Below are 26,001 nucleotides of genomic sequence, written 5' to 3'. Positions count from 1 at the left end.
TACTCGTATCGTAAATAGTTTACACTAACGAAAGTATATACACAAGCGAAAAATAAGTACAATATGATTAATGTTAACAAAATAAATCCCTTTATTTCAACAATAAACTTAGTCAATACAATAACGTGCTACAAATCCTGTAAAGCTTCTTTCGTAATACAAACAAATATTGTGCAATAAATCAAAATACGCAAAAAATATAATATCTTATTCTCTTTCACTCCGTAAGGCAACAAATACATCAAACACATTTATCATTCTAGAAAACTTATTTTGCATCGAAGTCTCAGTTTCAGACGGCTGCATAAAAAATGTAGCGTACATCGAAAGCTGTGTTGGAACGATAACTTTGGAAGGTCTGGCGTGCACAAGTTTTGAGTCTAGCTCTTAGAAAACTTACCGTGTGTTACATAAACGGACGTGTATTTACATAACTTGCAATGCGAAAACCCTCCGGTTGATTAGAACGAGGCCTGAGTCCAGCAGTGGAGCGTAGCTACACAGTACCTACCGTACCTATACAGGATGTTAGTGGCATCGTAACACAAACTTTGAGGGATGATTTATGATTCTGAGTTGATATCAAGTGGAATTTTCCGTCGCAAAAGTATGCAACTGAAAATAATTTTAAAAACACTATTTTTTTTATTTTTTCAGTTGATAAAATATCACCCATACATTCTTGTATCGCTACCCGTACGTACTTGTACGGGGTGTAAGTGACATCGTAACGAATACTGAGAGGGATAATTCTGAGTTAATGTGAAGTGGAATTTTCCATCGCAAAAGTAAAAGAATTAAAAATAATTAAATAAACTGAAAAGAATATGAAATTCGCGACGGAAAATTTCTCTAGATATTAACTCAGTATCATGGTTTGAATCATTTCCCTTAGTATTCGTTACGATGTCACTAACACATTGTATAGTTTGGTTATGTTTAGATACCTATGTTAATGCGGAGATACCGCGATTAGGTAGAGATTGTTTCACGATTGGCCAGAAGAAGCACAGGAAAGAGACCGTAAAGTATAGTAAGTAAGTTATAGTAAAGTTGCAAACATTTAAAACATGACGTAGTTTAACAAATACTTGCACAGGTAATACAAAATTACAAAACAATAGTGCAATAACAAGAGTACAATTATTAACACATACAAACAAACAAAGTCAAACAACAGCAACAGTACAAAGTCTAATCGACATAGCTGTCCTGTGTAACATAGTGCAACATTGTTATAGGCGATATGGTGATTCCTTTGTCACTACAAAGTTCATCATATTCATATTCGGACCTCGTATCAACAATGGCTGTAAGTTGTCTTTGATTACTTATGGCTCATCATCATCATCATCATCATCAGCCCATTATCGTCCCCACTGCTGGGGCACGGACCTTCCCTATAGATGGATAGGGAGATCGGGCCTTAAACCACCACGCGGGCCCAGTGCGGATTGGTGGTTATTATCGACTGCTAATGCAGCCGGGACCAACGGCTTAACGTGCCTTCCGAAGCACGGAGGAGCTCGAGATGAAAAACTTTTTTTTTTGTGGTCACACTTATGGCTATTTCCACCATATTAGGAATTACAGGCGTAAGTTATACATCACCATCTCCCTAGCATTATCCCGATTTTCACATGGTCCGCTTACCTAACCTGAAGATCTGACAGGTACTGGTTTTTACAGAAGCGCCTGCCCGTGTGACCTTCCAACCCGCGAAGGGAAAACCATGCCAATACATGTTAGGTCACATACCTCCAAAAATGCATTTCTCGGGAATGTGGGTTTCCTCACAATGTTTTCCTTCACGGCTGAGCAAATCATAATCATTTATGATCCAAATATGAATTCGAAAAGCGTTAAGCGTTCTACCAATGGCTATTTATATGTTATACAAAGAATGGAAATTCTCAAAACACGTATTCTTAAAGTAAGTAAGTATATTTTAGGCAGGTAAATAAAATTAGAGACAGCGTCTGAGAGTCACGCTCACGTAATAATGGATTACGTGTTCGAGAAGGTCGTATCGGATTGTACGGATCCCGGCCATTATCGGGAACCAAGTTTTGTAAAGGTATTTAGGAATATTTTCTGTAGGGAATATTGTTTTTCGTTGAATTTCAAAATGGTCATGGCTATTTCTCGTTGAGGTAGGTAGAAACTACGGAATTTCACTTACTACGATCCTGGCACATCACTTTCGCTTCTTTCACTTCTATCAGTCATCACGCATAATCGCTGGGGGAGTACTCGTGGCCTGGGGTTTCTTTAAAACATCCTGCATTTAATAATCGTATGTACCATGGTATGTGGCTGGAAATGATCGCGAGGAGTGGAAATCGGTTATTCGAACCCTATATCCCAATAGGGGATAAAAGAATTAGAAGAAGAAGAAGATACGCCTAGGCCTTCCTCTTCCAACACTTCCTCTTCTACTTACAGTTTTGCCTAAGCAGCTCACTAGACCCAGAGTAGGTGAGGTCAGCGCCCGATACAAATTATCCCATTTGTCCTATTCATAGTATTATTTTTTACTCTACGACACCCTTAAGGGGAAAATGGTTACTTAAATGTTGGGTTGTACTTATCTTACTTCGACCTTGACTCCAGCTAAATTCAGTTCTCCGCCCGTACCAATTCGTATCGAACGCCGACCTCCATTGGGTCTTGCTTTAGTCTTAAATGGCCGTGGACCGCTTAGGCAAAAGTATTTTCTTCTCGGAAAAGTTTTATCACTTCCTACATAATGTTTCGTAAATAAATAGCAGCCAGAGTTGTGTCACCCCTCATTCTTCTATCCCCCTCATTAAACGGGGGGTGTGTCCCGTACTTAAACACGTTGCTTCGAAGCAGGTTTATTCAGGCGTCTTGAGCAAGATGCCAGTTTTAGAAGTTGTCAGTATTACATCCATACTAAACTCACACCCATAATCACTAATGGGATAGGCGGAGCCACAAGTAATCATAGACAACTCGCAGACACTATTTAAACGAATAAAAAATATTTTATTTAAAAAAGAAACATCTTTTATGTTAAAGCAAAAACGACATCAATAAAAGACTGAAGTCAAAAGTCTTTCCTGGATGGCAATTCTAAAGAAGGATTAAAAAATACAATGAAACTCGCCCCAGGACCGAAATCTCTAGCGATGCATAATTAAGAGAACCAATCTTTGGTATTTACTTAAATCTGAACGAGCCCAAAAATTACAGGGAAATGTCAGTGCGGCAAGAGAGATAGATGTCTGAATCATGTGGTTCCACATTATTTACAATACAATACAGTACAAAATTATTTATTGCACATCACACAAAATATTCTTTCTTTTTTTTATTTATTATTTGTGACTTGCATATCATAGCAACTAATATTAGATAAGGCTACTAACATGTAGAATAAGTTTACTAACACATATGAGACATGTTTCGTGAATTTTTACTTTTCTATTTTGTCGTCAACATTGCTGCGGATTGTGCTGGAATAGACCACCTCTGAAAATAGTGCCTTCTGTCATGAACGATGAGAGCAAGAAAGACATAAAGTTTTAGAACTGTTAAACTTTAACACATCGAGCAAAGATACGTTTAAAATATAGTCCGCGCCACTAAAGAGGCCCCGCCTAAGAGTGGCCGCAGTAAGTACTAGTATCTCAGATTCTGCATTGAATTTTCATGACTTGTCAATTAGTTCCATCGAAATAAGTTGACTTATTTCGTAGCGCAAACTATATTTTCGCTTCGTATTACCTTTAATCTTCGTTTTGTAATGAGGAGGAATAACTCTGTCAGAACTGCGACCATTAGACGCTAAAAATAACCCACCAGAAATCTCTTTGTTTACCTTCAAAAAGCAAACCCGTGAATTTTCAGTTGTGGTAGTTTCCCTTTTTCATTCAAAATCTCGACTGGCTTCGGTATAAAAAGCTCTTAAACTATTTGAAAAACGCTAATTATCACGGTTGTTCTCATCGCCAAGAATAATGTTGCACTTGAAACGGGCGTCGGATTCCGTCGCAGCACATAGCACACGCTCGCCGCTCGCTGAAGCGAGTTGCGTTGTTTTACACTGTTTTTGCTATGTGGCCTCGCTATCAGCGTTTTAAAATAAGATTTTGATGGAGCGACTTGAACTTTTTAGCCTATAAGATCCCACTGTAAACGTGTTAGGTACTCTTCTGTTGTGTCGATGACGTAATACTTGTTACAAGCATTTTAGAATACAATGATTTGGCAATATTTATTCCCAAGAGATTTTTTAATTTGCCTTTCATAATTTGGGCTCGCTGAGCGTTTTAAAATTAGGTTAGAACAATTTTATATCCTCCTTTCCATGGTTAAATAGAAATTAGGTAGATATTATACGAATACAATATAGTGCTGTAACTTACTTAAGACATGTTTGTCATGACAATATGCCCTAATCTTTAGTATTTATTAGGTCTGTACACGCATGTTAGTTTACATGTGTGTGTGTTATGTGTTGTAAGTTGTGTTTGCATGTTAGTTGACTGACTGCACATACCAGTAAAACGCGCTGCCTATGCAATTGCTCTCACTGAGACCATACCCGGGTTGCAGATTTAACGAGAGCTCGCAATTTACTCGTGTTTACTTCTTATTTCGGTCTCTTGATAAATGATACGTCGAGGAATGTTGGCTAATTTCTGTTCGGAGGTCTTTTTACAAGAACTTCGAATTTGTCTTACCGAAAATGAATTTATGGTGGAAGTGGTTTACATCACTTCACGTGGATTTATGGCCACTCTTTGTGTTTCAATAATGAAACAAGATTATTTTGTTTATTTCTTTTTTGAAAATAATTATTTGGTCTTAGCCAAATAGCCCTGAGCCTTCTTTATTTGTCTAAGTAAGTAAGAGGCAATAATGCTATCTGTCATTTCACAAAAATATAACTGCTACGTTAATTATAAAAATCAAGAAACATAAAATAAGCTTACGACTATACCCCAAGATGAAATAAGTACCCACACCACATAGATCTTTCTGTTAGACCAACGTCATAGTTAGTGAGCTGTATCGCCGTCTATCATTATAGACGACCATGTCACGAACATTGGTCAATTAAGATAAATTAACAACGAAATTCTAGAAATTGTGAAATAAAACTACAAGTTCGTTGAACAAATTGTTTCTGTACGCACTCCTTAAGTACTTACTATTTTATTAAAGTTTTTAATTTACCAAAAACTTTTCCTCGCTGACCCATTGTTTTAAAGAACAAACTCGAAAGTAAATTTGCATAGCCTTGCACAAAGCATTGCACAGATTATGACTTAATTCCATTTAAAAACAACTCAACTTTTTCACTAAAACCCCGCGACTTAGTATTACGCCGCTTTTAGTGTTGGTACAAATCTGGGTTAATCTTTCAACAGATTTAAATTTAAATTTCGTGTTCTATTTCAAATATTTTTTATAACATATTAAGCTTAGGACTATTTTTCCGCTTAGGCTATTCAGGGGTCCTTGTATCACCACCGGCCTGCTTCTCAAAAGGGTAGCGCCGCCACCGATTCGATAACCGATACCGGACTTGCACCAATGAGTAATAAATTCAGGGACCAAACGATGGTTATTTACAAGACTAAGTTATGTTCATAATTAAAGCACATAATAACGGGTTCTTACCGCGTTTAAATGGGGATATGAGACTCCCATATGCTTTAATTATGATAATAACCGCGTAAACTTAAAACAATGTATAAGTTATGTTCACTCCACTATGACTTAATAGCACCTAAATTTAAGCTTGCCCACCCGAAATGGCGACGTTTGGTGCAAGCTAATGTCTACAGATTTGAAAATGTAAGAAGGCGCGAACTGGATGAGAAACAGGAACAACTAAAGAATAAACGGAAATATAAAAACAAAAAAAAAAAAATAAAAAAAAAACTATTTCTCTTTTGTTTTGTATTTTGTTTTTTCCTGTTTGTGCAATAAAGTATTTGTTATGTTATGTTATAAAAACGTAATTATGTAAACGGTTCCCTTACGTGAGCGCATTGCTCGCGGACATTCACGACTAAAATAGGGTATATTATAGTCAGAATTTACCTTTCAACTTTACTGTTTTAAGACAGTAGTTAAACAAAAACTTTACAAAAAAGGTTATTATAAAGTTAGTGATTATTTAGAAGATATGAATGCATGGGATTAACTGTCTGAGAACTGATATTAGGCAGCTAAATTATGAGTAATTTAGCTGCTCAAAAACCCTAAAATATTGGTGTACAATTGAGATTGTACACCAATATTTTAGGTTTTTTTTTAAAGAACGTCTAGGGCCCTGTGCCGAGGTTTTTCTTGCAGCTTCTTTTCCCTGGCTATACAGGTTGTGAGAAGCTGCAGTAGTTTTAGGCGGATGTGACGTTCGTTATGTAAAAATTGACGATTCAAAATGTAATTATGTTACTTACTGAATAAAGATATTTTTGAATTTGAATTTGAGTAATGTTAGAGTTCACCATCGAAGCTCAACTACGTAATGCAGCCGGCGCCGTTGCCGAATAAGGCAAGAATGATATTATTAAGCCCAAAAAAGAACTACAGAAGGAATAAATGGCTTGTACTGAGTCTATCCGATATAGCTCGGAGAATTGCAAAGCTGAAGTGGCAGTGGGCAGGACACATAGCAAGGAGAACCGATGGCCGATGGGGCGGAAAGATTCTAGAATGGCGACCACGTGTCGGACGACGCTCAGTGGGTAGGCCCGCTACAAGGTGGACCGACGATCTGGTTAAGGCCGCGGGAAGCCGCTGGATGCGGGCAGCGCAGGACCGATCGTCGTGGAGATACTTGGGGGAGGCCTATGCCCAGCAGTGGGCGTCATACGGCTGATGATGATGATGATGATGAGTCTATCCCCTGAGGAATTACGGGTTATTAATGTCTCACAATTCACATACAACCTTGATCGGTTAACTTTAGCTCTGAGCAATGAACAACGGGTAAATCGACGTAGCGGTTCAGTCAGTAATGTCTTAGTGCGGCCACTTCACACGCGAAGTGAGTTAACAGGAGTTGTGAAGTCATGTAATTTAATGCTAAGGGCACAATAATATCTCCCTTGTTTGTATAATATATGGTTGTATCTCGTCTTATTATTAAAACTTTTTTTTGGCGTGACTTATTGTAGATTTGTCGCAAATGGCACATTATCCTCTGAGGGCTCTCACTCGGTACAAAATTTAAGACAACAGGCCTGAGTGTGCCTAGTTGGGCGTTAACCTCGGCTCAGGGCGTCGTCTGAGAGGAAAATATTTGAAAGAATTAATCGACCCTAGTGGGTCACCAGGGATAATTATCAAATCGTGTTTTCCTATGTACTATTAAATAAATAAGTATAATATTTAAGTACTTTTAAGAATATTTAATATCAAATATACTGCAGGAATATTCCGTCTGTAATAGCCCTAATAGAACTGTACGGTCACGAGTTCTAATATGTATACACTTTGAAACCATGTTACATTAACTTTTTTGACAAATTAAACCGTAAGTCTTATTAAATGTCAAATATGATAGTGCGACAGGGTTTTAAAGTGGGTACATCATATTGCACATGACTGTACTATCGTCCCCTATTTGTTAAGCTTGGAGTTTAGCAATTCAATACACACAGGTCGGTACATTCTAGGTGATAATAGTGGAAATTTGCGTTAGTCATTGTGTCTGTTAGTAATTCAATATTAGTCGAAATTATGCCGAGGTTCATTGAAATTTAGTCATCATTATTTCATTTTAGAATTAATGATGACATTTCAATATTTTGCTTGGACTGTTGCATTAAATACAAAGTTGAAATTCTATGTTGGAATTATAATTCACGTGATGTTATTATTTCATATCGTCGCCTTAAAGTGAAACCTCATATACGCCTTTTAAAAAAAACACATGATAATGTAATTTTGTCCAACATAACCTCGATTTTGGGTAACAGTTTTGTGAAAAAAATCATATAATTATTAATGTATTTATTCAAAAATTACAATATAATACGAATATACCTTATTGCACACAACATACAAAACAAGTACCAATACAAATAAAAAAAATGAGCAAAAAAAGTAAAGTACAAACGTTGATCTTATATTATTAAACTATTGTAATGATCATGTAAGTACCTATCTTTTATATAATATTGTTTCACTTAGTATATTATAAACTGTAACTAACTGTCATATAACACCAATAATCTGAGAAAATAAAATATTACCTTATCATATTATCCTTCAAACACTTAACATAAACTCACGCCCGTAATCCCAAATGGGGTGGGCAGAGCCACAAGTAATCAAAGACAACTTGCAGCCACTGTTGATACGAAGTCCTAAGATGGATATGATGAACCTTGTGGTGGCTTCAAACACTTAAAAAGATTAATAAATATAATGAACAAATAAAGATGAGTTTCGAAATAATGCAAACTAAAGGAAAAAAGAAAAGTAAATAATTGTTCTTACAATTCCATAGCAACAAGTAATTCACAACAATATTTTGTGCAGTCGCATAACAATGGCGCTCAAATTGTGAGCCATTTTTATATGGTACAAATCTGTCGACGACTGCGGGCGACAAAAAATATTAAACATTCTTTATTTAAACTTTTTTCTCCACAAATTAGAGACAGATAAAAAGCAAATCCTTTTTTCGAAATGAAACGTCAAGTTTTAACTAACGATCTGTGGACCCGCTGCGAAACAAACACAATACAATAACAAAGATTGGTACAAGTTATAAAATAACTGACTTATTACGATTACTAATGAACAATGTATTTGTTACCCCATTTGCGAGAACCAATTTAGGGCTTCATTCTCCATTGGTCCGGATTTGTTCAGAATACAATTCATTTTCAAATACTATAATAAGATTAGATTTATTTAAGATTTAGATTTATTTCATGATAATTTTGTCAATTTTAAAAATAAGCTTAAAAAGCATCATCTAAATGATGGATCCATCCATCATCACTGATGATTAAATGTGAACCATTATGTCAGCTAACTGATATATAGATAAATGATCATATTTATAGGCCATCTAGATGTCAGGTATAAGGTTGTTGTATGGATGGCCTATATTATAATCAAAAAAGTAAACATGTTTTAAAAATAATAATTGATATCCACCCAGAATTTTGGTCTGAATCATCCCCCTCCGTATTCGTTATGGTTTTACTAACACCATACTTGTATGGCTGCCTGTACGTACTTCTACAGGGTGTAAAGTGACATCGTAACGAATACTGACAGGGATGATTCCGATCGTGATTCTGAGTTAATATTTATCATGTGAAATTTTTCGTCGCAAAAGTATAGAACTGACAAAAAAAATAAAAAACGAAGAAAAAAAGGTTTTTTTATCAAACTTAGGATTTTATATTTGATTGGTTCTACTCGCCCAATTAGGGCCTGCAAGCTCGCGTTTATGTATACGTCATGGCATTTATTCTTCACATATTTTATCGCTGTTGGTTTTTTACTTGGAGACCGTTGTCAGTCAAGGCTGTTACAATATTATGCCGACTTCCATTTTAGCTTTGACAAAATGCTTACTGGCCTCGCGGTTTTTTCTTTACGTTAGTGATGTGTTTATCGATGATATTGTATAAGTAGATATCGATTTTTCGCTATACAACTGTTACTTTTGTATTTTTATATTCATCTTCCTTTTATTTCAATAAGTATTCAGTTTTATTTTGTATTCAATCATCAACACACACACAGTAACAGTAGTTAACAGTATTATTCAAAATTATATCGACTGCTTTTATATGATGATTATGTTTTATTGATTTTCAATCTTATGTCTTATTCAAAAGCTTCAGAAGTGCTTTAGAGGTGTGTGTAGGGTGTGAAGGTGAAGTGTGTCAGGATCGAATCAAATGGAATTCCATAGTCTCTGTTTACCCCAATGGGATATACGCTTGAGTTTATGTGTGTGTGTATGTTCATGTGTAATGAAGTAGATGTGTACAGCTAACATAAACTTATCAACGTTTAATTTTCGTACCAAAATGTACATACTTATGGACTAAATTAAGCACAGCTGCAATTTACGAGCATCTTGTGTCTGTTTCACGGTTCTTATGTTGATTTACAACAACCAAGAGCAGCGTAATGTAATATTTGCACAACTCTATACATTCTGGGTAGGTAATCATAATTATGAGATATGGCTACAGTATGCACGTTAGCAGCAAAGCTGTTATTGTTCAGACTAGTTGTGAATGTGACTTTGTTTAATTGGAGTGAGACTTTCATGTATGTATAAAGACAAAGGTACATCCCACCCCTTTGGTGGACAGCAAACAGAAGACAATCGGGTCGTGTACCAGGTTCTAGATAAATTATGAAATTCTGATTATTAAATAAAGACAGATCTAAAACTAACGAAAAACATTTTCTTTTTTCTATTTAACATATTATTATATTTGTGAATTTTAATCAAGAAAAACGTAATAATAAGTTTTTTTTTTCATTTTTGTAATAATAAGTCCCACATTTTATCACGTTCTTCTATGACTTCACAATGTGCTTTTATATGCAAATTCTATAGTAATTTCGTGTTTTGACGTTTAGTAAACAGTAGGTAAGTAACTGATTTGATTAGATGGAAAGTAGCTTATTAGCAAATAAGTCCTTTGCCCATAAACAGTTTTTTACCATAACTGTACTATGACATGAAAACTCGCTCGATGTAGAGGGAAAAGCCACTCACTGTAAAAAGATTCGCCGTAGCGGGAGGCGCCGTTCAGAGAGTCGCTGTCAATGCTATAATTCATATTTACACAATCACTTTTAAAGATTCACGCACTTTATACCCCTTATAAGTAGTTTTCATAACATGGCATAAGCTTACGACTATATCCCAATGGGGTAGTTAAAGGTACATCCATCGCAAGGTGAATTATGCACCCACACCTCTCTCCTCACCTGCAAACCAAGACACAATTTAGTTATATTTTCTGGTATAGGAACCACTTATATTTTTCATTACATACCCACTTTTATTTACACATCTTATAAGTTTAGAAAGGTAAATTAACTTGTGTAATTAATCGTTCACATAAATGATAGTTTACATTAGAATAAGATCTTTTGTAAAACTTTTTATTTATAATTTATCAATAAAGACATTTTAAAATCAAAATCAATCAAATGGCAACAAATATAATATAAATATAGTTTAGAATATTTATATTTATTGTGTTGTGATGGGCATATAGAGGTATAAGTACTCACGTAGTCAACTTTTGCGATATGCCTAATATAAGCGGTACAGGCGACACGGGTACCGCGCAGCGAAATACATCGAGGGCTTTGACTAACAGATGCAGCGTATGCGCGTATAAAACGTTGTACGGCTATTGGTGGAAGCCCCCAATTGAATATGCGCAGAACACGTGCCCTGGGCGAGGAAATATCCCACAAACATTGATACGATTATCTTGTTTGTTTTTGAATGTCTAAACCTTCCAAGTAATTTAAGTGGCGTTAAAGCAACTTACTATCGAAAGTTTAACACACTTGCAACCATAAAATTAGACTATAATAATACATTTTGTATTACCAAACTTCTTGCATAAACTGGTATCGAATTTGCAACAATTTGCTTTCGTTGTAGCTAACCATTGCATCGTAATTGCTGAATTACACTCAATTTCACAGGTCACATGGAATTTCCAACGTAAACTCTAAGGGACCTCCTCACGACGCGATCGAATATCCTATGGATATGCGATTTTAGGGTAAGGTGTACGTTCACGTGTATGTATACACATTGAAACCATGTCACATTAACATTTTTGACAAATTAAACCATAAGTCTCGTTATATATCAAATATGATAGTGCGATATGGTCCTAAAGTGGGTACATGATATTGCTTATGACTGTACAGTGCTGCACCACATGATACATGTAGTAAGGTTTCGACGTTTAATCATTTTTTTATGACTTCATAAGTCATCATTTTGTACAAGTTTCATAAGGATGTTTTGGCAATCTATTAAAAGCATAATATAAAAACTGTCATCTACCATAAGACACAAATCGTCACAATATGTTAAGCGACCTTCAAGACAAAACAAAACAATTGATCATCATCATCAACATCAGTCTATTGTAGTCTACTGCTGGACATAAGTCTCTCCCAAGGCAAAGACCTAAATACCAGCTTTATTCGCACCCTATGTACCCAGGCGCTTCCAACCAAACAAAACACGATAAAATCAAACTAGCAATAAAATTGATATCACTAACAAATACATCGTGGATGATTTTGCAAACTGATGTATCTGCCATTTTATTGCTAAAATAATTTGTGTCTTATTAACAATTGCAAAATTTTCAATAAAATACAAATTATATTAGCAGAATTGTCAATAAGACACAATTGCAGAAAATTACAGACACATCAGTTAGCGTTAAACTTCTAACTCTTTATTACATGTGGTCCGCCCAATACTGAAAAGTTAACATTACAATGCTATTGCAGATCAATGCGATATCGAATCGCACTCTGAGGAACGTCTCTAGTCTATACGCTCCAAGTTACGATTTACGGTTATCGATACTCGCGTTCCCAACCCTATTCAGTATTACCGAGTATTACTTTTGGAGCGCTTAGCAGTTCACAACTGCAGTAACTGTTACAGTAAAAGTTGGTCTAACGAGCGGACGTGCGAGATTCGTTATAGACGTTGTTAAATGTTTCCGGTGGCTGTGGTATGATGAAAAGACGTTCCATATGATAATGGTGAGAAGATAGAGCTGGTAGGTCGTTGTTTGTGCCTCCTTGGTGCTATGCTGGACCCTCAGAGAGCGAATAAAAAACAGAACGCGTTTATGTGACGAGTATCGTAACGTTTCCAGCTATCACTATCACTATCACCAGCCCATTAACGTCCCCACTGCTGGGGCACGGGCCTTCCCTATGGATGGATAGGGAAATCGGGCCTTAAACCACCACGCGGGCCCAGTGCGGATTGGTGGTTATTAACGACTGCTAATGCAGCCGGGACCAACGGCTTAACGTGCCTTCCGAAGCAAGGAGGAGCTCGAGATGAAAACTTTTTTTTTTGTGGTCACCCATCCTATGACCGGCCTTTGCGAAAGTTGCTTAACTTCAACAATCGCAGACCGAGCGCGTTTTCAGCTATTAAGTTTTATACAAACGTGTGTATTATACTTTTTTTTTGTTCAAAACACTTTTACACATTATTTATTTACACAGTATAAGACGCTTATTTAAAAGCCTGAATAAGGCTTATGCGAGAAACGAATGAAAATTGCTCCCTCGTTACAATAATCATAATTTATCATAACATTACGTTATATCTTTAGAACCCAAGTATGACAGTCATTTTTCAAAATATCCTCAATTTATTCGCGGTATTACTATAAATTTGGCTAGGTTTTTCTATTCCGGTTCTATCAATATATAAAACTGTTTCGTAACAAATATTCAATGTTAGAAGCTTTGTGTAAATTGAAAGGTTTCTCGTCATAACCCTATAACATTTTTGTTGCAGTGTTTAAATCCCAGACATCTCTATCAACAGACTCTGGTCTTTGCACGGAGAGAGGCCTCCGGAGGACACACATAGAGCTGTTAAAACCTCCTGGGAAACGCATCGGACTTAAACTGGCAGGTACGTGGTTTATAACTTAATATCTTATGAAGGTCTTAAAGCAAACCTATATTATTATGTAATCGGCTTGTGGAAAATTACTATCAATATCTATGTTACGAATAAGCTAAAGTTGGTCTTGTGGAAAAAACAATATTATGTTTAGAACGTCTAGGGCACGACACCGAGGTATTTCTTGTAGCTTTTTTCCTCGGCTATGTAGGTTGTGAGAAGCAGCAGTAGTTTTAGGCGGTTGAGACGTTCCTTACCTATGTAAAAAATGACGATTTAAAGTGTAGAGATATTTTTTAATTTTAATTTGTTATCTTTATTCAGCTCTTACGTTAAATAAAATATATTAATACCATAATATTTTACATAGTCTTACGGTTGTCAGGTTACTTATGTAAAATAACTTCATGTTAGTAACTAGGTAATTCAGCTTAAAAAACCTTGTAATACAAAAAATACAATATAAAAACTCTTTATTGCACTCAAAACATATTAAACAGGTAGTACAACAGGCGGCCTTCCTATCTATCTATCTATCTACCTATCTATCTTCCAGACAACCTTTAAGTAAAGAAATTGAATATAATCAACAACTTATAACTCAATCCCAATATGACAGAAGCTTAGACCATCACTGCTTTATAGTTATGGTAAGTGATATTTATACCTAAACAAACTTTTGAAACAACTTTCCTCATATATGCATAGTTTGAGAGAACCGCCACCAATCATCATTACACATATTTCTCGCAAAAATAAAATATTACGAGATAAACAATAGACTTTCCCTTTCCAAGCAAGTGAGCATAAACATTATATCGGGATCCTTTATACTGCCCATTATAATATGACCCCTGACATTTGTCAGTCTCCGCAAAAAAACTTCCAATAACATGACTGGCGACTGTATATCGCAATATGAACTAAGTACCCACGCTTAGCCCGGTTTCCACTGACGCGGAGATGGCCGGAGAAGAGCAGAGATGTGCGGTGTTCCCCTGAAATTCAGCACTTAAGTGCGTAAATACGACGGGTGTTAATAAAGATGATTACACCAATTTATCTTGTCCTCTCAGAGATTCTGCTAAATAAAAGTATATTTATTCTTCCTCACATTTCTGTGATTTGTGTCTTTGCTATTATTATTATTATTTCATATAAATGAAGACTGTTGTATTATGTAATACCTACAAAATATACTTATGTACCATTCGGTTATCATTGAATTCTTTTCAAAAATCAATTCTCGTTATTTAAAAAAAGTATCGGCTGAAAAGAAAGAATGCCATAAAACTCTTTTTGATTCTGTATTCAGGTAATTCAGTAGCTTTGCAGATTTTCTAAAAACAACGAGTACAAAATGTCAAAGTACATTCAAAAATGGTCTACAAAACACTGTACCATAAATTGCTTGGAACACATAAATTCTATGACCGCGAAATTCTTTCAGCGCCATTTTAGAATTAAAAGCATAATTTTCACCGCAGGATTTTGGATAAGCGTTTTGTATGAGCAGATGGTATTTCATATTAGATTTGAACCATACATTTTAATGTTGAAACGGCGTTTAAATGAAAATGCTTCAGAAATTTTGTCACATAGAGCGGATGATCGTAGGTGAAATTGACAAGCGTAAAATAGATCGAGAAATTACGGAATATCGCTTTCATCGAATTGAGTAGGTAGTGAATCCAAAAACAGGTGTAAATGTATTCATTAAAAACAGCTGAATAAGGAATAACTCTCATGAAAGTTTAAAATTTCTGTCGTGCATTTAATTCTCTACTGTCTTTAAATAAAACAGTAGAGAATTAAATACTGAAAAGAGAAACGGATATACATTAATTATTGTTTATCATCCAAGGTTCAGTAGTTAAGCATTGGGCTCACGATCCGTAGGTGCCGGGTATGAATCCCGGTGGGAACACATCACAAAAAAGACTTTGTGCTTCCTAGCTTGGTTAGGGCTTTACAGGCAGATCACACGATTGTCCGAAAGTAAGTTGATCCGCGAAATGCATTTTCGTTTGAATGTGACCTAACCTGTATTGGGCTGCTATTCCCTTCGCGGGTTGGAAAGTCGGACAGGCAGTCGCTTCTGTAAAAAACTAGACCTGTCATATCGTCATGTTAGGTAAGCAGGCACTGTGAAAAAACGGGATTATGCTAGGGATATGATGGACAAAGGGAAAATAGAATAAAATAAATGTGTTTTATCCAAAAATATACAAAAAATCAAAAAGCAATACAATTAAAACCCCACAAAAAAAAGACTAAAAAAGAGGTGTGTTCTCTTAAAAATCACTGGGTGTTTTATTTAAGTCACCAAAGACCTCCGACATGGCTGCAACGACAAAATAAGCGTAAAACGTGAAGGTAGCAAAACGCCAAGGATTAAAACCCCAACGGTAAACAAAGCAGAAAATACGCCTCAAGCCATTTTAATTGCGGTCGAAAAAAGTGAAAAAAAAAAAAATGATTACTTCGACAATTTTCCGTCGCCACTGTTTACACCCGCGCAAATTTCTTCTTGTCCGGGTTAATCCGCGACAGGGTCGGATTTAGTTGAGGCCCAGTTAAGTTGCAAGCTTAACGCTGGTACGTGATTTGGCCCCAACGTTACAGAAAGGAAGGTTTTTGTTGTGGACTTACTTCACCTAACCACGCCGCATTTACAATTCAGCGCCGGATTCAATCGTATCTGGCGCCGACCTTACCTCCTCTGTCTCTTATACTGTCTTAAATAGCTGTGAGGCACTAAACAGTAAAGGGGAGCGGACACTATCTCTTTCGCACTTATGCATTAGACGGCATACGGTTAAGAATCAGATTTTATATGGAGTGTCCCGGGTATGTTAATTCATCCGCGCTTATCATTATCGACCCGCGAGGGTCGATTAATTCTTTCAAATATTTTTTCTCTCAGACGACGCCCTGAGCCGAGGTTCGCGCCCAACTAGGCTCCCTCATACCTCTTATATTAAACGTTGTACCAGGTGAGAGACTTCAGCGCTCCCCATTTGTCCGACCAAATCTACAATAACTCATGTCAAAAAAAAAGTCAATTCATCCGAGTCAATTGTGTAGTTAACTGTGTTAAAGATCAATTATTAAATGCTAATCTGGACATTGAAAGCAATCAAAAATGATCAATATTCAAGAAAAAAAATTTTTGGTTCTCGTAATTTAATTAAGAATTATGTAACAATGAGTACAACCGCTTATTACATAACATAACAAATACTTTATTGCACATATAGGAAATACCACAAACGAAACTAAAGAGAAATAGACAGAGTACAATAGGCAGCCTCATTATTATCTAGCATTTGAGTAAAGGAGATATTTATGTTAAGTATATAATATAGCGGAATAGTGCCGCATGGGAATACTCGTATATATAAAAATAACATACAAAGACACATACACTTACGAGTACATAAAATACATAATAATAATACCCATTATAATCATTGTTATAATAAATAAATATCATTACATAAACAACTACACATTACATAGGTATATATTATTATTGACGACGTCATCAGTATTTCCGTGAAAATTCCATAGATAATGAAAGTTTTGATGTTTCGTGAAAAGTATATCTATTGTCAAGTTGTCAAGTATCAGAGTAATAATACAAATGATAACCAAAAAAAATAACCATAAAAATATAGTCGGGGGCGTTATTTACCAAATCCGGGTCTGAATGAGCAAAATTTACATATTTATTGGGTGCGGTTGGACAGATGTGGTACCTAATCGATTTTCCAACTTTCTCGTTAGATACCAAATTCCTCCTTTTCATATATTTGTAGTAGTTCGTAGTAGAATTATTTTGGAGAAGTTGGAAACTTATTATAGACCTTGGGCTTAGAAAGTAACACTGTAAAATTCATCTCGAAAGCAATATTGCTTTTTGATATTTTTTGTCGACATTGCGTGTTTATTTTTATACGGGCATAAATAACATTCAGAAGTTGAATAGTCATCAAGAAATGAATGACATTTTCAAGTGGACCACCATTATAACATTTTAATACCTAATATTAAGGAAGTAGATACTTCATTTAAAATTACAATTAAGACTTTTGATTAATGAGTAACTTTATTTTAACTTAAATTGCTAAGTAGAATATAATTATGAGAGTGTGCACCAACATTTTTTTACAGTGTCTATTTACATTCTAAGTTAGGTGTACTACACAGAAATAACTACAAAGTGAACCTAAAAAAGTATCAACAACCATCAGACCATTATTTCACATCAAATATCTCACTAATTAACAAAACTAGGTACTAACTAGGTAAATCAAGGTGGCTTTCAAGTAATAATTGCAGGCTACACGCACATAATTACCACAACTTCTAAGACGTGTCTGGCTAAAAACGGAGGAATAAACACAACATAAATTGCGGCAGACTTACATTACTCCAAGCAAGTACTGTTGAGCACAAAAAGCATTTCGCTCAACTAGAGCTCGGTCATAAACAGAGCTCTTATTCTGTCCGGTGGAAGAGAATTTATCTCGAAAAAGCAGATTTTATCAAATGGCGCAAAATTGACTGCGATTCTTTTCGTACTTTAGACAAATATTATATTTATTGAAATATTTTAAAATCGGTAAGGGACTTCGGCAGCTCAATAATGACCTTGATGCAGAGTTGGGTCTTCAGTCATACAATTTTCACTATGTAAGAACAATATAGGTATTAATAGAATTAAAGTGATAAAATTGTGAACCGTTGTAATATTTTTGAGTTCTTGTTAATCTGTCAATAATACACTTACAATGTAATGTAGGTAGTTAGAGTGAAGGAAGATATAACATAATATAACGAATACTTTATTGCACGCACAGGAAATACAAAAATACGGAATAAAAGAGAATAATAATAATAATGAATTAAATAAAAACTTATTACTACTTTTTAAGCTCACAAAATAATGAAACAGAAACAAGGAAAAAATTTTAACGCAAAACTTAAGTTAGTCCCTTTTCCTCTTGCTGCAAAGAATATTCTCCGTGTACATTACGACCACGAGTCTTGGTATATTTTTTGCCTTCGTAAAACTAAGTTTTAAAACCCAACTAGAACATATCTCGACAGCTGTGCGGCGTTAACTGTCCGCGGAGTTATAGCTACTAAATACGACTATCAAAAGATTTTAATGCGTCTAGTTTATTTCCATCGGTCACTTGTACAAGAAAAGCTTTATTTTTATAAAATAATTTATTGTTTGTTTGTGTTATAACATTTGCAGTTTTAAATTTTATTTTACTTCTTCTTCCATCGTGTGGGTTGTGAGATGAAGTAACAACCTCATCAATCCTGGTGTCTGTTGAGCCGCCAAAGGCCCCGGACATGGCTCATGTAACGACTACTTACTTACATCAGCAAGTAGTAACCAGGACCAACGGCTTAACGTGCCTTCCGAAGCACGGATCATCTTACTTTCGGACAATCTGGTGATCAGCCAGTAATATCCTAACCAAACTAGGGACCACAAAGGAATTGAACCCAGGACCGCTCAACCACTTGACCGCGGAGGTCGTTATGTTACTGACTTTAGTGTTTTAACATAAAATTATCGCATTGGTGAATCCTGATTGGAAGATTCGTTGATAGTTTTGTAAGGTCGTTTCATATCTATTGCATTTGATATTTCAAATATTTAATATTCCTGCTAAAAATTCTCCTTTTCAACACTCTTAGCGATTCTATTATGTAATAAATTGACACAATGATAACCACGCCTATTTTTTGTAAAAAAAATTAACATAGTATATTTTTCGCTCTTCAAAAGTTATTTGTAAAAATATCTAATTTAATTATTCGATGCCTATTATAAAATAAGAATAAAACAGTAAAAGTAACAAAAATAATATTATCACGAATTTTTATGTCTTTTACTCGTTTCAGGTTATCTTGCTCTCTTAATAATTTTTTTGTGATATTTTATAAAAATAGAATTCCTTATCGCTTCCAGTGAACAAAGCGATGATCCCACAAACTATTTTTGCTCCCCCCTACGTACAAATTTAGTTTCCTCTAGCGGTGGGGTACTAATTGATGCTTTAAATCTGTCCACGCCTTTCCGTGCTTCTTCCCCGCATGACTTTATTATTTGATTAAGTACTTCGTGCTCGAATGTACGTATACTTTGTGACGGTAACGAACTTTGATATCCGACAAGAACGTGTTTTCTCAGTTTCTTGTCGTTTCATTATTTTTAGGTTTATTTATCAAGGGCATATTGATATTTTCTAATATTAGAATATCCCGAAGAGTTGAAGCGTGTGGAATGTTGGAAATTATTTCTTAGGTTATACGTTCAGCTGTTGCGTCCAGCTGAGAAGACCGTCAGTATTAGGACATACAGCTTTTCACGCTCACATAACTTTCAAGTTTCACCAGATACGCCATATCAACACAGCGTACACTTAAGTGCAATGCGTTGTATACAGATTTAGACGCGGTTGCGTTTGACGGTGTAATTACGCTGTAAATCTCTTCGTACGGAATTAACTCGGTGCTTTCAGTGTTATGAAAATGCACGCTATTGTACGAGATGCGGGGAAAAATATTGTGCGCATAAAATGGAAATGTTGTGCTGTTCAGTTATAAGGGTAAGTGTGGATTTAGTGAATGACAGGCACGACTCATGCGCTATTCTATCGGCACGGTCAGGACATCATCATCCCCCTAGCATTATCCCGTTTTTCACAGGGTCCGCTTACTTAACCTGAAGATTTGACAGGTCCGGTTTTTTACAGAAGCGACTGCCTGTTCGACCTTCCGACCCGCGAAGGAGAAACCAGCCCAATACAGGTTGGGTCACATACCTCCGAAATTGAATTTCTCTGGAATGGGGGTTTCCTCACGATGTTTTCCTTCACCGCTGAGCACGTGATAAACATTTATGATGGCGCAGTCAGGACACTCAATACAGAAATTATGTTCTGCCACTCTATTCTACGGTTTGCCACTCTACACCACGTACGCAAGCGACATTGACAGTTCGCGCGTCCTGAACGGTTTCTGCTTAAATAGACTAAAGTAGCCTTCATCGGGGGGTGAGGTAAATCAAGCCTGCTCCAAGCTCGTATTGGTGCGGGGCGGTAATGTCCATGGAGAGTATTATAATATTCCGGAGGTCCCTGTTTCGAATAACAGTGGTGAAATAACACGAAAATTACTTTGTGTTCCCAAGTTTGGTTAGGACATTACAGGCTGATCGCCTGATTGACCGAAAGTAAGATGAATGCTTCGGAAGGCACGTTAAGCCGTTGGTCCCGGTTACTATTTACTCATGTAAGTAAGTAGTCGTTACATAAGTCATGTCAGGAGTCTTTGGATGCTCAATAATAACCTTGATACCAGGGCTGATCAGGTTGGTAATCCCCACACAACCCACACGATAGAAGAATATTATAACACTCTAGGGTTTGTTTATTCTATGCAATATCGCTCGCTTAGCACCACCCAGGGGTCACGTGTTAGGTCTTAAGTGACTGACTCCAATCCCCAATTATTTTAGTGGTCCATCTTTTTGGGTAGGATACAAGTAGTGATAGTTTATTTAGCCTTAGTGCATATTCGGTCGGAGACACAAACTAAACCTTATTTTAGTTTGACGTCGCTTGAACTAATGTCGTCCTTCACTCACAGCAGGTAAAAGAAGGAGACAGAGCTAGTTTTAGTCCTGTCAAATTAAGTTAAAATCGGCAACGTTATTGACGACATTTTTGAAATCAGGAACGTATTTCTTTTTTAATTTACTTACTTCCATTTTAGAACAGAGGTGATTCCAATTATAAAACTGAAAGAGATCAACCATAAACTTTTACCCTACCCTGAAGCAATTGAAAAGCAACATTTTAGTAAGTATACAAATTTCCATTGCCGCGAAAACTTCACAGACCTAACAACTCATCAAATCCAAAGTAACGAACGCCAATAAAACTCAAATTTAGGAAATAAATCAACGGAAATATTTCTTCTGTTATCTGCCTTTTTCCGCCCTCGAAAAGGTAACCTCCCAAGAGTACCAATGAATATGATTACCTCAGTCAGGTTTTTTTAGTAGCAATCTGAAAATGTGAGATGAATATTTTACTCTTATTTATGTTGCTTAGACATTTGGGTTGAAATTTTTGATTGGAATGATTTTAAATTAGGTAATCAATAGAAATCGTGAAGAACTCGAACATAGCGTATTTTCCTTAACACATAAATACGATATTTTTTTTGGCAAGTGATATGTTTTATACAAGTAAACATTGTCACAAAGAGAAAATTTAAATCGAAAAAATTTCTGACTCGGACGGGACTTGATCCCGCAGCTCTTGTCAAGTCCCTTCCGAGTCTTTGTCTTTGGGTAAAATCTATAAAAAAATCTAAGTAAATGTTGTGACCAAGCATTACCTAGCTATAGTTACACAAAAAATATATAGTATATATACGTCCTTAATTGATGATGTTTGGACGTCCACGTAAAACGAAACAACTTAGGTGTTGTCGTCATAGACCAAGGAATAATAAACTACGTGCTGCCGTACAAAGAACCTCCTTTGTGGGGTTCCGAACCTCAAAAAGAAAAACGGAACTCTCTCTCTCTCTCTCTCTCTCTCTCTCACTACGTTGCCCGTTCGTCTGTCTGTCAAGACTTATTTCTTGGTTGAACGACTATTGGTCGAAGCCCTCGGTATAATTCGCGGTCCCTGTGCCGCGAGAGCTGGAGTGACTGCCAGCACACTCCAAACGCTTTATTACAAAACACCTCGTTTTACACGGACACTACACGCGCATCTGTGTGTGTAACGTCTGACGCCCATACGATTGAAGACTAAAGTAAGACAGGGGGGAGGGGTGAGGTAAACCTAGCTCAGCCGCTGGTGGGGAGTGGAGGTTTACCGTTCTACATGTAGTTATTATTCCGTATTATATGCTCCCAGTTGTCATATGTTGACTGATGATAGATCATCTCATGAAGGCGTACAAGACTGCAGTCGATGAGAACTCTTGAACGAATATTTTTTCCCTAACTTACTAAATGTAATAATACATCTTGTCCACAAAAAGGGTTCGATAACTTCCCAGTTTACGTATCAATATTTCTAATAACAAGTTTACTTTAGCAAGTCACATCCATCATACAAAACATAACGGACCGAGAGGACTCTTTCAGAGGAAAACTCTTAACACCCTTATCCTCGAAGTTGGAAACTTTTTCGGGTCACCATTGAGGGTGAATGGAATAAGTCTATCAAATTCCCTTTATCTAACGCTAGCTGTACGCCCGTGACTTTAGCGAAGACGGTTACCAGATCACGACTAATAAAGTATCCATCTTTCTACTGGTAAAAGAATTTTCAAAATCGGTTCAGTACTTCCAGAGATTACTTGCTACAAAAGTCACAAACTTACAATTTTATGTTTTTATAATATTAGTGTAGCTGACTAAACTTAGTTTGTGTGAAATCTAATTTACAATCTTAGAATGTTTTCTTTTTGACCACAATCTTTTCTGATGGTAAGTGAGTATATATATGGCTGAGGATGGGACATGCTTACCTAGAAAGTAAAAAGTGAAGGGTCACTTTTACCTTGAAGAGGCTCAGGTTGTACTTATCGGGATACAGATTCGCGGGAATTCCTTAGCCGTTCGGATTAGAAACGAGGAAGCGAAATGCTTCGTACTAGCTGGTGGGATATTAACTATGTATAGGCTCCTTCCTGACGCCCAGGTGTACGTTAACGTCAATGTGTAATGTCTGTGTAAAAGGAGGTGTTTTGTATGTAGTGCCTGGGGTGTTCTGGCAGTGACTCCAGTCCTCGCAGCACAACGACCGCGTCGCGCACTGCGCGAACAATATCGAGGCTTTCGACCAATAGCCGTTCGACGTACATGTACGTAGACAGCATTCGCTGCGCTTACGCCTGTGTCTCTATGTAAAAGAAAGCTATTTGCAAAGTTATTACTAGGTAGCCTCAGCCGGTTTGGATAATGCGTTGAAATCTCATACGTACATACATTATATAAACTATCAAACGCTATCCCCAACGGGATGAACAGCGCCGCAAGCAATCTGAGAGACTACATGCAGCCACACTTCGAGTTAATTAGAAGGTCCACTTAGCAAGGAAACAATCTCTTTGATGATTTAAATTATCCTGGGTACCTTTTTATTGGCACCTTGTCTAACATAGTAGTCAAAAAAGATGACATATTTTCTCAAAAATGACAATTTCAATTTAGGTATTTATTTCCCTCTCAGAATCATCCGAAGTGGTCGTCAGTCAAAAGCGGTTATAATTACTAAACCGGAATTAGTTCCGACCCTTTGGTAAAGGGCGCCATGGAAGAAACGATTAGGGTGAGGCCTATGGGATGACTACAGTTATGGATTTACACAAATTATACCTACTCTGTAAGAAAGTTATGCAGTAATACACACAAAATAAAACACTTTACATAGACTTATGTGTTTTATTTTGTGTACATTAAGCAGTTATTGTCGTATTATGTCCTACGTTAGTACGTAATATTAAATTAACTAATTTAATAAAAAAAAATATAATAAATAAAATATAAATATACTATTAAATTAAATTAGTTAGCAATAAAAATAAACAAGTGGTGAACATGTCAATAAATAATTGACAGCCAAGCACAACCCAATCGAAATATTTGGTAGGTAATATGATTTGATTCTGCTTAGCAGTCAAATATTTAATCAATACTTTAAACACGTACACTGCGTATTATTTTTTACTTATTGGTATGGTGGTAAACGACGATACTACTCACCACCTGACACGTTGGTCGAACAGAACGCTCGGTGAAGTGTAGGTACTTAGTTCATCTTGCGATGGATGTACCTTTGACAACCCCATTGAGATATAGTCTTGAGCTTATGTTATGGCGTTCATCTGTTACCGCACGGTTATCAGCTCACCAATCAGATGAACAATCGGTTCATCATTTTAATAACTCTCCTTTTTGCTTCGCCGTAATCGGATAAAAATGATTTCATTTTGTTGGCTTGAACCACACTTCATAGAAAAAAAACCTCGTTTTGCACAGACACAACACATTGACGTTATCGTAAACGCGCATCTGTGACTAAAGTAAGACCGTGGGCTCGTGGAGAGCGGAGAGTTGCCGTTCTGTACTGTAATTGGAGACTAGAGCCCTATCACTTAGAAGGGTTATATACTATGGTGTTATAATAAAACCATCAGCGGACTGTAAAACTGGTAATTATTGTTTTTAAGAGAATAATAGAAAAAGGGCGTTGTCAGCTGTTCCGCCGAGATCGTCACAGTGTCCCCGTAGCGGCGCGCAAACCCGTTGCTGTAACCTTGTAAAGGCGAGCAGTCGCGTTGCGCCTCTTATGCCGCTCGTAAGTCCGAGTGGGTTTAAATGTCACAACCAGTACATAATATTATCATTTATTCTATGCTTTAACTACATGCTCGGGAAGATAACGAGCTAAACACGTTTTGCGTTTTGTGATTTTCATCTGTCGAACAAAATTTACTCGCTACGCGCCTACATCATTGGAACGAACCAGCTTCATACATGAAGTTTATCCCCTTCAAAGGCAGAGTGCAAACCGAAATCACTAATCAAAGCCTCAAAACTTTGGAGGACTAATACAAACGAGGACCAAATTATTTGTCCCTCAGTTCGCCATATACTCAGCCAATACCAATTCTACTAATTAAATAAACGGCCGTATTTAACTAGTTAGTTTAAAACGATGAGTGGGTGGCCGAATCCAAGAGTTAATTTCTGTTCACAAACAAGCAAATTCGGTTCGTTGAATTATCAAAGGTTAGTTTATTTACACTTTTACAGTGACTACTTTTTACGTAGTCCAAATCTAGCATCGATAAAATGATGTGTTTTTTGTAACGCGTTTAACTGCATGCGTAATTATTTCGCTGGAATCAACTACCTACTTTGCTGTACGTGGTATGTTTCTATTCCTATGAAGACAGTAGAAACTGCAGGTAAATTCAGCAAAGTTTTTAAAGTGCCCGTTTGTTCGATTTAGTAAGTTCACATTAGTTTTCCTTTCCCTCATTTCCTCAACATAATATATCCTGTTTATTATGCGGGCTAATGTGATGTGAGTGTATACAAAGGCACTTTTGCCAAGATTTTTAATTTGAGAATTTCTCACAATTCTCTCAGCAAGCAAATCTGATTTCACGCTTGCTCATTCCTCATTTAAAAACGTAGAGACTTCCGTTTCCTCCCCTCTACTTCCGGTGAGTTGAACTTTTGCGCATTTCTTTAGCAGTTGTGCTTT

The 26,001-nt window shown here is 36.4% G+C and overlaps 1 protein-coding gene across 2 annotated transcripts in view; it reads left to right on the top strand.

The window, feature by feature from the left end:
• LOC126366579 (glutamate receptor-interacting protein 1) overlaps positions 1-26,001 on the top strand; it is a 347,130-nt gene that overhangs the window by 128,134 nt on the left and 192,995 nt on the right. For both annotated transcript variants that reach the window (XM_050009726.1, XM_050009725.1), the window contains exon 3: positions 13,562-13,681. In XM_050009726.1, the coding sequence (XP_049865683.1) occupies positions 13,562-13,681 (120 nt within the window). The remainder of the gene's footprint in view (positions 1-13,561; positions 13,682-26,001) is intronic.

The sequence above is a fragment of the Pectinophora gossypiella genome, chromosome 5 (genome assembly GCF_024362695.1).
Source record: "Pectinophora gossypiella chromosome 5, ilPecGoss1.1, whole genome shotgun sequence".
Taxonomy (NCBI): domain Eukaryota; kingdom Metazoa; phylum Arthropoda; class Insecta; order Lepidoptera; family Gelechiidae; genus Pectinophora; species Pectinophora gossypiella.
The sequence above is the reverse complement of the archived record's forward strand: the minus strand, read 5'-3'. Positions and strand labels throughout refer to the sequence as shown.